Source organism: Polypterus senegalus, chromosome 13 (assembly GCF_016835505.1).
Source record: "Polypterus senegalus isolate Bchr_013 chromosome 13, ASM1683550v1, whole genome shotgun sequence".
In the NCBI taxonomy this organism is placed as follows: domain Eukaryota; kingdom Metazoa; phylum Chordata; class Cladistia; order Polypteriformes; family Polypteridae; genus Polypterus; species Polypterus senegalus.
Genome location: NC_053166.1, coordinates 50,443,947 through 50,458,242, shown reverse-complemented (window position 1 = coordinate 50,458,242; position 14,296 = coordinate 50,443,947). Strand labels below are relative to the sequence as shown.

The 14,296-nt window shown below is 38.2% G+C and overlaps 1 protein-coding gene across 3 annotated transcripts in view; it reads right to left on the bottom strand.

The window, feature by feature from the left end:
- Nucleotides 1-14,296, bottom strand: part of atp10b (ATPase phospholipid transporting 10B) — a 356,966-nt gene that overhangs the window by 115,166 nt on the left and 227,504 nt on the right. For all 3 annotated transcript variants that reach the window (XM_039775061.1, XM_039775060.1, XM_039775062.1), the window contains one exon: nt 12,713-12,917. In XM_039775061.1, coding sequence (XP_039630995.1) covers nt 12,713-12,917 — 205 coding nt within the window. The remainder of the gene's footprint in view (nt 1-12,712; nt 12,918-14,296) is intronic.

The following is a 14,296-nucleotide window of genomic DNA, read 5'->3' as shown; positions in this document are numbered from 1 at the left end:
CATGTTTCACTAGTCATTAGCGAAAGAAGGACAGCTACTGTTAGTTAGGCATGTTAATGTTTACATTAGGGACAAACAGGAAAATTCTAGTATATTCCCACCATAATTTTCATTCCAAAAAAACACTTTCTGCTTAAGTGTTCTGGTGAGTGGATGGTAAGTGTAAAGAGTTCTCATATCAAAAGTGAGGATTTGGAAAGATATACTTGAACCTTTCAAGTAAACAGAACTTTTTTACTTTCCTAAACATTTTTTACAGCGGCAGGCTACTGGTGTGATGGTAAGATTTTTGATGTATCATCACTTGATTAATTTTTCAGTAGAGAAGAAGTGTGTTACATTATTCAGACCTCATTTAGGCTCACCTTCATCCATCCATTAATCAGTCCATTATACAACCCGCTATATCCTAACAACAGGGTCACGGGGGTTTGCTGGAGTCAATCCCAGACAACACAGGGTGCAAGGCAGGAAACAAACCCCGGGCAGGGTGCCAGCCCACCTTCACTACCAAAGACATAAAGAAAGGAAATATGATAGGAAGTATGCAGGGTTAGTTACAGCTACTCAATATAAGTACTGGTTAGGAATAAACAAAATGTGACAGTGTAGAATCTCACAGATCTTATCCAATATGCTACCTCACATATTTTTCATCTAACCTTTTCTCCCGACTTAATTTTTTTTGCTGGACTACATTTCGAGAAACAAAACAGCCATCTTGGCTCTTCTTAATAATGCCCGTAGAAAACTTGTGCTTAGTGAGTTTGATAAACACATTTATAGAGTAACCATTTAAATAATTCTTCTTTTTCTTGGTTGTTTTTATTCTAATGTTCTCTATGTGCTGTGATCATTCTTTTAAAAATCTTAATTTATTGGCTTGCTTTATTAAAGGTGTGTTGAAAAGTTAAAAAAAAAAAGTGTTCTGAAAATAGAATATGTTTAATTTTTATTAGAAGCTAGTAATTACAAGAGAGATAAGGCAGAACCACAGTTTAGACCCAAGGTGACTACAGTATAGCTTTGACCAATGGACTGCATGCTCAAACAGTGATAACATGGGAAGGAAGCAGATGTTAAGTTTAGGTAAGGATTAATATCTTAAGGTCTACAACCTAATAACAAATATGATTTAAAACACTGCAGAATGTTTTCAAACTGTAGTAGTTGTACTCACCGTTTTACTTTTCAGTACAGAAGTACGGTTATAAAAGGTATGAAAGACTATTAATCAGTTAATTTGCATTATATTTGTACCATGCTTGTTCTGAAATTTAATAATGGTGTCTGGAGAAATCAGGATGTTAGTTATGCCAGTAAAAAGAGTCAAGAGTAAGCAGCTGACCTTCAGTATGATAAAAGGGACAAGTTTAAATTATGTGATTTATTTATCCATATCTGAATTTGCTTAAGCCAGTTCAGTGTGTTCTTATAATTTCGACAACTGCACTGCCTTACAGAACTTTCAATGTATGCAATTAAGACAACACTGTACCAAAGTCGGACCGAAAACACAGGAAGACTTGGTTCAAAAGGTTGACTCTGACTTGTTCTGCCCTAAATCATTTTAAGCTGTCATTAACAAAAAAATAAAACACCTCTTTTGAAAGTCTTATCCAGGGTTGTAACTGATTTGGGCTTCCTGGAAAAGCTCTGGATTTCCATTGCAATGAATTTTCATTAATTAGGTTAGATAATAGATAAATACTAGATGAACAGACAAGTGGGTTTGCAAATTAATAGATGGGGGATGTGAACTAAAACAAGTGTTCTCTGACATAAAATGAATAAAACATGTATATATTTGAATACTTTATCATATAAGCAGTGAATGTACTGAAGTCACCTGGCATCAACTGTTGTGTCTTTAACTGCTCTCCTTTGGCTAAGTATTAACTGTACACTAGTTATGGAACAGGCTAACTGTTAATATACAGGCTTAGGGACTGAGACATTGCAAGCCAATAAGTGAATGCATCCCACCTCTTTTATGTTTTAATAAGAAATGTACCTTTAGGGGCCAATATTCAGAATAGCCTATGCTGTCACATATTTTTATCCTATTTTCCTTAGCAGTCAGTAGCTTGGATATTTATGGGAAATGTGTGTGTGTGTGTATATATGTCTGTGTCATAGTGCCACTAGCAAATCCAACGGTAATTTTATTTGTATTGTGCTTTTGCACACTTTCCCCAGGCTCCATCTGACATTTCAAGTGCCAAATAAGCCTTCCCACGGCCTGGTGAGCTCTGTGTCAATGAGACATGGTGCCAGAGGAAAGAGTGTTTGCAGGCAGAATCCCTGGACTCAAGGTACCCTGTAATTAACCTAAAAGATCCTCTCAGCAAGACAACATAAAGAGAAAACAGGGCAGATATGTTTTCTGCATGTTGTGTTTTCGAAATGAAGAGCACAGGACTCCATCGCTGGAATAAGTCAATGTCAGGAAGCACAATTCCTTAGCAAAGTAATTAACCTGGCTGCATTACGGAACTTTGCATCTTATTGACATCTATGTGATACGTTGCTTAAGATGAATTGCTGGATATATAAGGCCAATTACAGGTTTGCAAAGCAATTTGTACAAGTCTAAATGTCTAATTGTATTTCTATCCTTCACCTCCTTATCAATGTGGCACTGCAATAGGCACGAATTAACACTTGGGTCATATATCTTATTAAAATGCTGCTACTCTCAGATTTGCTGGCTCAGCTTACAGTATTATACAAATGTCTTAAAATACATCAAAAACAGGAAACAAGGGCTAAGCCAGGAGGTACATCAACCTGACCCTCCACTGGAGCAATGCCTCCAACAAGGTGGAGCCATTAATAATAATAATAATAATTCTTTACATCTATATAGCACTTTTCTCACTACTCAAAGTGCTCTCCATGCAGGGAGGACCCAGGAAGCGAACCAACAATCTCCTTACTGCAAAGCAGCAGTGCCACCTGCGTTTATTAAATTGGTCAATATTTGTCTATTTTTTTCTGTTAAGTACTAGGGTGTTGTACTGTGTTAGCCATTATGGGTGTAATAAGAGGCCAAGCAAAATGACACCTTTTATTGGCTAACTAAAAAGATGACAATATGCAAGCGTTTGAGGCAACTCAGGCCCCTTCTTCAGGCAAGATGTAACTTTCATTTAAGACGAATGCTGTTAGCTAACGACTTTGAGGATATCTCAGTGTTACCTTGAGGTCAGGAAGGACAAATTGTCCCAATGACAGACACATTTCAGATGAAACAGTCCATCAAACATTCTGCTTAAGAGTACAGAGAGAATATAGCATCATTTTCATTCCCCAAGATTTGCTGCAATAATATTTACAGTCAAGACCAGCTAGCAAATAAATGATTTGAAATAGTTCAGAGAAAATGGATGGATTTCTTTTGGTTGATTAATCAGCCGAAGCCCCAGTCTTTTAAATGGCACGCTCCAGTTAAAAGGTGCTATAGTAGCAGTGTCAACAGAAGAGTTCTAAATAATAGCCTGGGTTGTTCATAGTTTTATTTATGGGTGGAAAATTTTGCATGGAAAAATTGTTATTGCAATGGCTTGTTCTTATACTTGAAAATTATTTTAGAGGACTGAATAAAGTGTATCTTTTAAAATAAAATGTAATCACATCCTGGTTAGTATAATAATTAAACAGAGTTTGCTGAAATTTACAGTGAGCATGTGTTGGCTACAGAAGCATTTTTATGAAGATAAAGTTGTTTAAACATTACAGAATCATAACCTCTGATAAAGGTAACTTCCTTGAGATGACTACATGCCATCCCAACAGTTTCTAAAACAGTAAATTTATGGTTGCAGGGAGTTAGAGCCCATCCTGACAGAAACATTTGCTAAAAAGGATCCAGCTTAGGATGGGGTACAGTTCACTGTAGGCCCCACTCACTCACATAGCCACATTTTTTTCTATCTGGACCAATTTACCAAACCTTCACATCTTTGACGTGGAAACAAAAACAGAGTACTCGGGGTGCTTAACCGGTAAATTGTTTCAGTTCCATGCTGACTGTGATTAAGGAAGGATTTTCATTTGGTATCTTGGAGTTGTGAAGCTGCAGTGGTAATTACTGCAGAGTTATGCTGCTCACAGTTAACATTACTTCACTTCAAACAAATGGATACATGTATTACTACACAAAAATGAATACATGACTGAATTTTAAGGCAGGACATATGTTGTTAAGGAACAAAACATAAGTAATCAGACAAAGGAGACACTCTGGTTGCATTTTCAGACAATGCCATCTCTGTAATTGTTCACTGATATGTGCCATGGCTTTGATTTCCAATTGACAGATAAAGCTATACAAATAGCTTCTCATCTATTATTAATCTCCATGGAGAAAAAACATATGATAACAGCCAAGGGAGGCATCTTGTTACAGAAAGAACAAAGGTTTCATAAATATGCTGGACATGCCACAGGGCTCTGAATAAAAACAATGGTTGCATTTCTGTGACACAAACAAGTTAGTAACAAGACAGCCTTTTGCAATCAGAAACTTTTAATGTACGATCAGAGCTACTTAGAGAACAGGGGTCATATGGGGAAAGTAAACATTGGTTAGAAATTTTATAACTGGCACTCCAAGACCTTGCTATAGTGAAGTTATAAGTCATGTAGCACTGTGTAATGCAAATAAAGCATTTATTAAAGTCTTTTTATTGTCTCAAACATGCCATTTACACTTTGTATGTATGTATGTTCATATGTTTTATTAAGACCACACAAAGTGCTTGTTAAGGTTTTGGTACATAACAGTAAAGGGTAACACATGACCTATAGTTAGCTCTAATTCCAACGTGTGATTGGTTCTTCATAAGTCCTATTACAGCCAAACACACATAGGTAAAGTTTTTGTTGCATAACAGAAACTAACAGATACACTAATGGGAGCCCGCATTCTAATGTGCTGTAATCGTTGCTTTTTTAAAGGTTAAGTTCAGTATATTTGTAGAAGTTATTTCTTTGCAACCATGGTATATATTAATTTGTCACATGAACTTGTCTTCTAAACTAAAGCATTAGTTATATGTTTTAAAAACATACCAAGCCTGCTCTTGGGCTTTATTATGGAACTAGCAAAATACCTGCGCTTTGCAGCGGAGAAGTAGAGAGTTAAAGAAGTTATGAAAAAGAAAAGGAAACATTTTTAAAATAACATAACCTGATTGTCAATGTAATTGTTTTGTCACTGTTATGAGTGTTGCTGTCATCAAGGATTTGATTATTATTATTTCTTTCAATCAGGTTTCGTATTTGGAGGAAGTGTTATGAAGTTACATTCCGTGTTTGTCAACCGTTGTAAAGATAACAGGTTTCATTCATCGAAGTGTTCACTACACAAATCGCTACTCGTGAATATAAGATGTTTTCCCGGTATTAACTTGTGCTAAATGTACAAACCATCTTAATACGCAGAAATACAGTATAAAGAGCCGCTGCATTGCAGATAGATAACTCCTGTAGCCACAATAAATGCCTTTATTGAATAGACAAACCAGGGGTGAACAAGTTCCTTTCTACTGCAGCCGCGACACACATAAAAAACATCAATAATAACTCATAAACTTGCAATATTATTTAGGAAAATCACAACATTTTACTCACCAAAAATTCGGTTTATTTCTAAACAAAATCCATCCTCCTCTCTTTCCTCAAAAAGAGTTCAATCACTCTGTCGTATGGATTATCTGTGCTCTTCAGTTCCATCAAAAAGTCCCTTTCTATCGCCATTGAAGCTAATGCTGAAAGTCGAACCTGCCCTGTCGTATTTCTGGCATAAGTTTTAATTCGCTTTAGAGCTGAAAATGTCCGCTCGACAGAAGCAGTGTACACAGGAATGGTCACCACCAAATATACCAATGTGAACAGCTGCCCCATGCTCTCATTCATATTTTTCTGATGAAGGAAGTCAAGGAGATCAGTGGGAGATTTTCCTGCAAAATCATCCATGGCAAACGTTACAGTCAGTTCTGTTTTTAGCCGAGACAGATCAAAAACTGCTCCGTGGCTCTTGTGTTAAACTGGAGAAGGCTACATGCGGCAAATTTTTCTTGTATTTCCGAAACTTTTGGGGGCTGAGGAGCGAGACAAACATCAAGTTTTCGTGGTCTTGAAATCTGGTCTGTGTCTGGCAAATAATATGGTCCAGAATCTTGCCATGGAGTTGGCTATAGTGCGTGCGAAGATCTTGCGCTCGGAGTGCCTGCGGTGCGTTCATTGGCCTCGTAGAGTTCCTCATATCGGCTTCTATCCAATCAATGGGTCTGAATACGGTGACATTGCCGTACACCTGCTAGAGGGCCCTACTGAGACCAACTCAAAATCTGATTGGTTGAAGCAACAGTTTAATCGACATTTATTCTGTGTTAGAGGGCCTGCACAACGGATTGTGAAGGCCTCTCTGCCTGGCAATAAATGATGGCTGAAATGTGATTGGTTAAATGCTTTAATACGAAAATACATGTCTGGAAGCAGCACAACCATCGGAAAAGCTATGAAAGGAAACAAACAGACTATTTGGAATTATTTAATAAGTATTCATGAACAAAATATAATTAACATCAGTTTGTGATTTAGATATTTTTTTAGCCCAGCAGAGAAGGCATGACTTCGCCAGGTCTTTAGCATCGAGGCTTTATACCCTGCGTCTTCTCATTAAACTTGTATCTCGTGAATATTTTGTGCGATCTTGTGATGTCCATGGCTTTATTTAATTTTAGCTCAGTCCCAGCACTTAAAAGTTTCTCTTGCACTTTCGCTGAGGGAGGGTTTCCGCAGTAGCTGCACTTATGAATATGCTAAGCACAGTCCTTCACCCGCGAATATTTACCTTATATGGGCAGGCACTCAATTACGTGAGAGATGTGATGATGCGAGATGCAACTCCGCCTCACACGGCAACCGAGCTGCAGGCTATTACAGTATATGGACGAAACTTTTGTAAGTAAGCTGTAAGGAATCAGCCTGCCAAATTTCAGCCTTCTACCTACACGGGAAGTTGGAGAATTAGTGATGAGTGAGTCCGTGAGTGAGTGAGTGAGTCAGTCAGTTAGTTAGTCAGTCAGTAATGGCTTTGCCTTTTATTAGTATACCTGTAGATTAAAGGACAACAAAGTTCAATGTGATAACAAAAAGCATTGAAAATTGCCAAATAAATTCATATTGCAAGCCAAGAGTGTTATTGAGCATTGATCTATATTTAGAGATTGCATACAAATTTCAAAACAGCATCTCTGTGTTATTTTACAAAGGAAAAAAAGCAAAACATTTTTGTGAGAATCTGCCACTTTAAAAGAGATTGGTAGAACCATTCAGGGCCAAAGGCATTGTTTCATCTTGAAGAGCTGTCTCCCATTGTTGTTAATTTATATTATTGAATGCAGATGCCCAGCTCTTTGCAATAGAAAGCTAGACAAAAATCACTGAAAACAGTCATACTTCCCTTCACTCACAGTCTTTCACAGAAGCTTATTCCTGCCACATTAAGAATTCTTTTATTGTGCTATTTGCCTGTTGCTGACGCTCTCATCATGTATGTGTGTGCTAAGCGAGGGAAAGGTTGAGCACGCACATTCCATACAATGAACTGACAAGAACTAATAGGCATACTGTACATTTACTTTCACATTTATACATTTAGCTTTAATCAGGTTAAAATTTAGTAAGTTTAGTATGGATGCTTTAACATAGGCAGAGTTTTAGCAGAGAGCTGTTATTACTGCCTGACTGTCCCTGGATCTGCATGGATTTTGCACATTCTCCCCAAGTGTTCATGGATTGATTGATGTCAGTGAGTTTGCTCACTCAAAAACATTGTCCTCACTTCTTTTATTACTATATCTTCTGCTAGAGTGACTCAGCTTGTGCTATAGCATTAAACAATTGGTGCTTTATTGTGTTTTATTGTGGCTTGACTCTATTACACGCTATGCATTTTTAAATTTTTCACTTAATTTTTTTTTTATTGTGCTTGTGTCATGCAGACGCTTCATGGCTAGTAATGCTGAGAGTTGATTGGCCCTGTGAGCTTTACCTTCACACGGTATTGACATTTAGGTGGCTTGCATCTTTTAAAAACCTAAGAGAGAGAGAGTTAGGAATACGCACTGATGCAGCGCATTGCCGTACCCACCACATGACAAACCAACTCAGCATCCAGATTAGGACCCGAGTACAGCCATGCAACAGGTGACACCTCAGCACCACACTAGTTCAGATGGAATCGAACAGTGTGAGGGCTTTTATAAAAATGCAACGCAGTGTAAATAGTTCAGTTCAGATATATTTATGTTATCAAAGTACAATGAAACTCTTATGTGTAACCTTCAAATCTTGATAGCCAGAGTGACTTTCACTCCATAAACTATGTAAAATAACAACACAGAATGAAAGAAAAAATAACCATTGAACAAAAAGAATTACAGACACAACTAGTTTAATACACAACGTGAAGTTTCAGAATTTTGGAGAATTTGGGGGGGCTTGTTTTCAAAAGTCATCCCACAGCACCTGCTGCAAGCAGACAAGTCACTAAGAAAAGTATCCTATCTCAAAAAATAGCACTAAGAATTTGTGATATAATGTGTTACTTCCAGTTTACTTTTATTGCCACCAGCATGCCTTGGAAACATGGATGAAATCTTTGCTGCTTCAAAGTAGACATATTGAGTAAGTTTAAAGGCTTTATTTTCATGTTGGACCCCAGTGTCCTTTACATCCATTATAAAGCACAAAAGCAGGTTAGGTATTTTTGTTTAATTTAAAAAAATGATTCAGTTTAGAATGCAAATTAATGTGGCAATTTAATACATAAAATACCATGAAAAACATCAAACTTATCATTTAAGAAATAAAATAACAGAGTAATAAATGCACCTAAATAGGGTAGGCTTTCCCACTTTATATACTGTATGAGGAATGCTGACTTTTATGTAGCACATAGGCTGACCAAAGTTTGGTTTTGGTGTAGCAAGAGTCAACAAACTTCTCATATTTGGTCTGCTTTCTGGTTTGGCAAAAGAGATGCTTAAGTATTTTGTGCTTCATACCTTCCCTTTTGCGGCAAGCTGAAAATGGTGGTCAAATGATTATGGTGACAAGATGATAATAAACACATGATTAAAATGTGTTAATTTGTGGAAAACTGTCCAAGAAGTGGAGTGATGGGCAATGAGGATGAGCTGGCATGTTATATTATGTATCACATGGATATTGCACTTCATGAAAATGAATACCCTTACTTTGAGTTAAATTATTGTGGGGCACAAAATAAAACTTTGTTTCAAAGTAATATGAATTTTATATTTTAAGTTAATGTGGGGGCCCTCTGCAACAGAAAATCAGACTAAAACAGTTTGAGAATATTATATTATTGCGACAGTAAATGTCAGAGTGCAAACATTGAAATGTGACTATTTATGGCAAGAAGTCAAAAATTGAAATGTTACTTTTAAGTTACTTGGGAATCAACTTTTAACATTTTTCTCTCTTTATATCAAATGCACTGTACAGTTCTTGGTTTAGCAAATTATCATTTTTTCACATCTGTTTAATTATATAATGTGAGTTTAATACTTTTTGGAGTTTTTCTATGTGTTTGTTATCAATCATAATTTTTGTATTGTTAGTAAAAAATGCAATAAATGAAATTTAATTGTAAAATACATACAGTAAAAAACATTAAAATGAGAAAACTTACTGTTTCACCTGCTTTAAATGGAGAAAATGTAATTAGTTTCCTTGTGTCAGTTTTATATATTGTGATAATATTAACATACTAAGACAAATGAAGTACCTCTTTCATTCATTACACAAACTAATGCTGATCCTTGTTACATTAATAATTCTTAATAATAATAATTCTTTGCATTTACAGTGGGTACAGAAAGTATTCAGACCCCCTTCAATTTTTCACTCTTTGCTTTATTGCAGCCATTTGCTAAAATCATTTAAATTAATTTTTTTCTTCATTAATGTACACACAGCACCCCATATTGACAGACAAAAAAAAGAATTTTTGAAATTGTTGCAGATTTATTAAAAAAGAAAAACTGAAATATCACATGGTCCTAAGTATTCGGACCCTTTGCTGTGACACTCATATACTGTATTTAACTCAGGTGCTTTCCTTTTCTTCTGATCATCCTTGAGATCACCTTCATTTGAGTCCAGCTGTGTTTGATTATACTGATTGGACTTGATTAGGAAAGCCATACACCTGTCTATACAAGACCTTACAGCTCACAATGCATGTCAGAGCAAATGAGAATCATGAGGTCAAAGGAACTGCCTGAAGAGCTCAGAGACAGAATTGTGGCAAGGCACAGATCTGGCCAAGGTTACAAAAAAATTTCTGCTGCACTTAAGGTTTCCAAGAGCACAGTGGCCTCCATAATCCTTAAATGGAAGACGTTTGGGATGACCAGAACCCTTCCTAGAGCTGGCCGTCCGGCCAAGCTGAGCTACCGGGGGAGAAGAGCCTTGGTGAGAGAGGTAAAGAAGAACCCAAAGATCACTTTGGCTGAGCTCCAGAGATGCAGTCAGGCGATGGGAGAAAGTTGTAGAAAGTCAACCATCACTGCAGCCCTCCAACAGTCAGGGCTTTATGGCAGAGTGGCCTGTCGGAAGCCTCTCCTCAGTGCAAGACACATGAAAGCCTGCATGGAGTTTGCTAAGACTCTCTGTAAGATTCTCTGGTCTGATGAGACCAAGATAGAACGCTTTGGAAAGGCACACACCTGTCCATATAAGATCCCACAGTTGACAGTTCATTTCAGAGCACAAACCAAGCATGAAGTCAAAGGAATTGTCTGTAGACCTCCGAGACGGGATTGTTTCGAGGCACAAATCTGGGGAAGGTTACAGAAAAATTTCTGCTGCTTTGAAGGTCCCAATGAGCACAGTGGCCTCTATCATCCGTAAGTGGAAGAAGTTCGAAACCACCATTACTCTTCCTAGAGCTGGCCGGCCATCTAAACTGAACGATCGAGGGAGAAGGGCCTTACTCAGGGAGGTGACCAAGAACCTGATGGTCACTCTGTCAGAGCTCCAGAGGTCCTCTGTGGAGAGAGGAGAACCTTCCAGAAGGACAACCATCTCTGCAGCAGTCCACCAATCAGGCCTGTATGGTAGAGTGGCCAGATGGAAGCCACTCCTTAGTAAAAGGCACATGGCAGCCCGCCTGGAGTTTGCCAAAAGGCACCTGAAGGACTCTCAGAACATGAGAAACAAAATTCTCTGGTCTGATGAGACAAAGATTGAACTCTTTGGTGTGAATGCCAGGCGTCACATTTGGAGGAAACCAGGCACTGCTCATCACTTGTCCAATACAGTCCCCACAGTGAAGCATGGCGGTGGCAGCATCATGCTGTGGGGGTGTTTTTCAGCTGCAGGGACAGGATGACTGGTTGCAATCGAGGGAAAGATGAATGCGGCCAAGTACAGGGATATCCTGGACAAAAACCTTCTCCAAAGTGTTAAGGACCTCAGACTGGGCCGAAGGTTTACATTCCAACAAGACAATGACCCTAAGCACACAGCTAAAATAACGAAGGAGTGGCTTCACAACAACTCTGTGACTGTTCTTGAATGGCCCAGCCAGAGCCCTGACTTAAACCCAATTGAGCATCTCTGGAGAGGCCTAAAAATGGCTGCCCACCAAAATTTACCATCCAGCCTGACAGAACTGGAGAGGATCTGCAAGGAGGAATGGCAGAGGATCCCCAAATCCAGTTGTGAAAAACTTGTTGCATCTTTCCCAAGAAGACTCATGGCTGTATTAGCTCAAAAGGGTGCTTCTACTAAATACTGAGCAAAGGGTCTGAATACTTAGGACCATGTGATATTTCAGTTTTTCTTTTTAATAAATCTGCAACAATTTCAAAATTTTTTTTTGTCTGTCAATATGGGGTGCTGTGTGTACATTAATGAGGAAAAAAAATTATTTAAATGATTTTAGCAAATGGCTGCAATATAACAAAAAGTGAAAAATTGATGGGAATCTGAATACTTTCCGTACCCACTGTATATAGCGCTTTTCTCACTACTCAAAGCGCTCAGCAATTGCAGGTTAAGGGCCTTGCTCAAGGGCTCAACAGAGCAGAGTCCCTATTGGCATTTACGGGATTCGAACCAGCAACCTTCCGATTGCCAGTGCAGATCCCTAGCCTCAATGTAACATTGTTACATCAGCCCACACTTACACTGGCACCAACGAAGAATCTTAAATGAACCCAAAAGGCCATCTTTGAGATGTGGGAGTGAAAATCAGGCAAGGAAATGGAGAACATGCAAACCTGACAGAACACCAGCCACAAAGACATCATGCCACCTATTCATAAACTAAATGAATTAAAATAACTCTTGTGGTGTGTTGAATGTGTCTGTTGAGACAATGTTGCCCATTTACAATATACAGAGAAAATAACAATTGTGGAAGTCATTAATAAATGAACTGACTGCAATGAATCATAACTACACAGAAAAACAATTATAACAAGCTTTCCAGGATCTTGAAAAATGTTCTAAGGTGTACACTCCTTCAAAGTTTCTGCTTTGGTGCACTTGATACCTTTCCATCCACAGCTGCATGTGTTGGTAAACCCAATCATTCCACTGCGATCTTGCTTCATAAAATGATTCTTATATTTTGCATTGCAAAGATAAAAAAAAATCCACATACCACTCTGGAGAAACTTCTCACGACTTCCCTTTGCTTCAGGTTGGTCTCCCCATCCAGGTTTGCAGTTTCAATATAACAGATGCCATTTTGGTCAGATGAGTGTAGGAGGAGGATATCAGCTGGGATGATCTCATTGCACACCACTTTAACAAAATCTCCAACTCTAACATCTTTCCAACATTTCTCCACATAATCCTTTAGAGTGCTGTTGCAGGAAGAGAAATAATAGTTATTCAGTTGCAAAGTAACCAGAATCATTTCCAGTGTTTCAAAGCAAGATTTTTATAGGCTGAAACATCAAGGCACATTTCATCACAGTTTCCCCATTATCCATTGATCTAACTATTCAACATTTTAACTCTTTCAGTTCAATTCAGAGCCCCAGGTAGGTGGAGCATATCATAGATAGATAGATAGATAGATAGATAGATAGATAGATAGATAGATATTTACTTTATTAATCCCAAGGGGAAATTCACATAATCCAGCAGCAGTATACTGATACAAAGAAACAATATTAAATTAAATAGTAATTAAAAATGAAAAAAAAATTTAAATAAAATTAATGTTAGCATTTACTCCCCCGGGTGGAATTGAAAAGTCGCATAGTGTGGGGGAGGAACGATCTCCTCAGTCTGTCAGTGGAGCAGGACGGTGACAAAAGTCTGTCACTGAAGCTACTCCTCTGCCTGGAGATGACACTGTTAAGTGGATGCAGTGGATTCTTCATGATTGACAGGAGTTTGCTTAGTGCCCGTCGCTCTGCCACAGATGTTAAACTGTCCAACTTTACTCCTACAATAGAGCCTGCCTTCTTAACAAGTTTGTCCAGGCGTGAGGCGTCTTTCATCTTTATGCTGCCACCCCAGCACACCACTGCGTAGAAAAGGGCACTCGCCACAACTGTCTGGTAGCAGCATCTTACTGCAGATGCTGAAGGATGCCAACCTTTTCAGAAAGAATAGTCTGCTCTGACCTTTCTTACATAGAGCATCAGTATTGGCAGTCCAGTCCAATTTGTAATCCAGCTGCACTCCCAGATATTTATAGGTCTGCACCCTCTGCACACAGTCACCTCTGATGATCACAGGGTCCATGAGGGGCCTAGGCCTCCTAAAATCCACCACCAGCTCCTTGGTCTTGCTGGTGTTAAGGTGCAAGTGGTTTGAGTCGCACCATTTAACAAAGTCTTTGATTAACTTTATTTTTTATTCTTTTCTTTTTTATCCTGCCAATGTAGTTTACAAATCTCAAATAAGAACACCAGTTCATCACAGGCCATGACCACTTACACGCCAAATTGTATTCACAGTGGGCCAATTAAACCTGGCACACATATTTTTGTAATGTGTGAAGAAGCTAGAGTACTCAAGGAAAACTAGAGTGGACAATGTGCAAATACAGAGATCAGCAAGTTTGAGAACTAAGCCCACTTTGCTACCTTTTTATCCTTATTATCCACTATTGGCATAACCAGATCCTTTATAGAAGACAAAAAAAAAGACAACAAAAGCTTTGATTTCACAACTTTGGTGAAATCATGTCAAAAAGCTATACAGGAAAGTGATTATGTTGTATTGTACA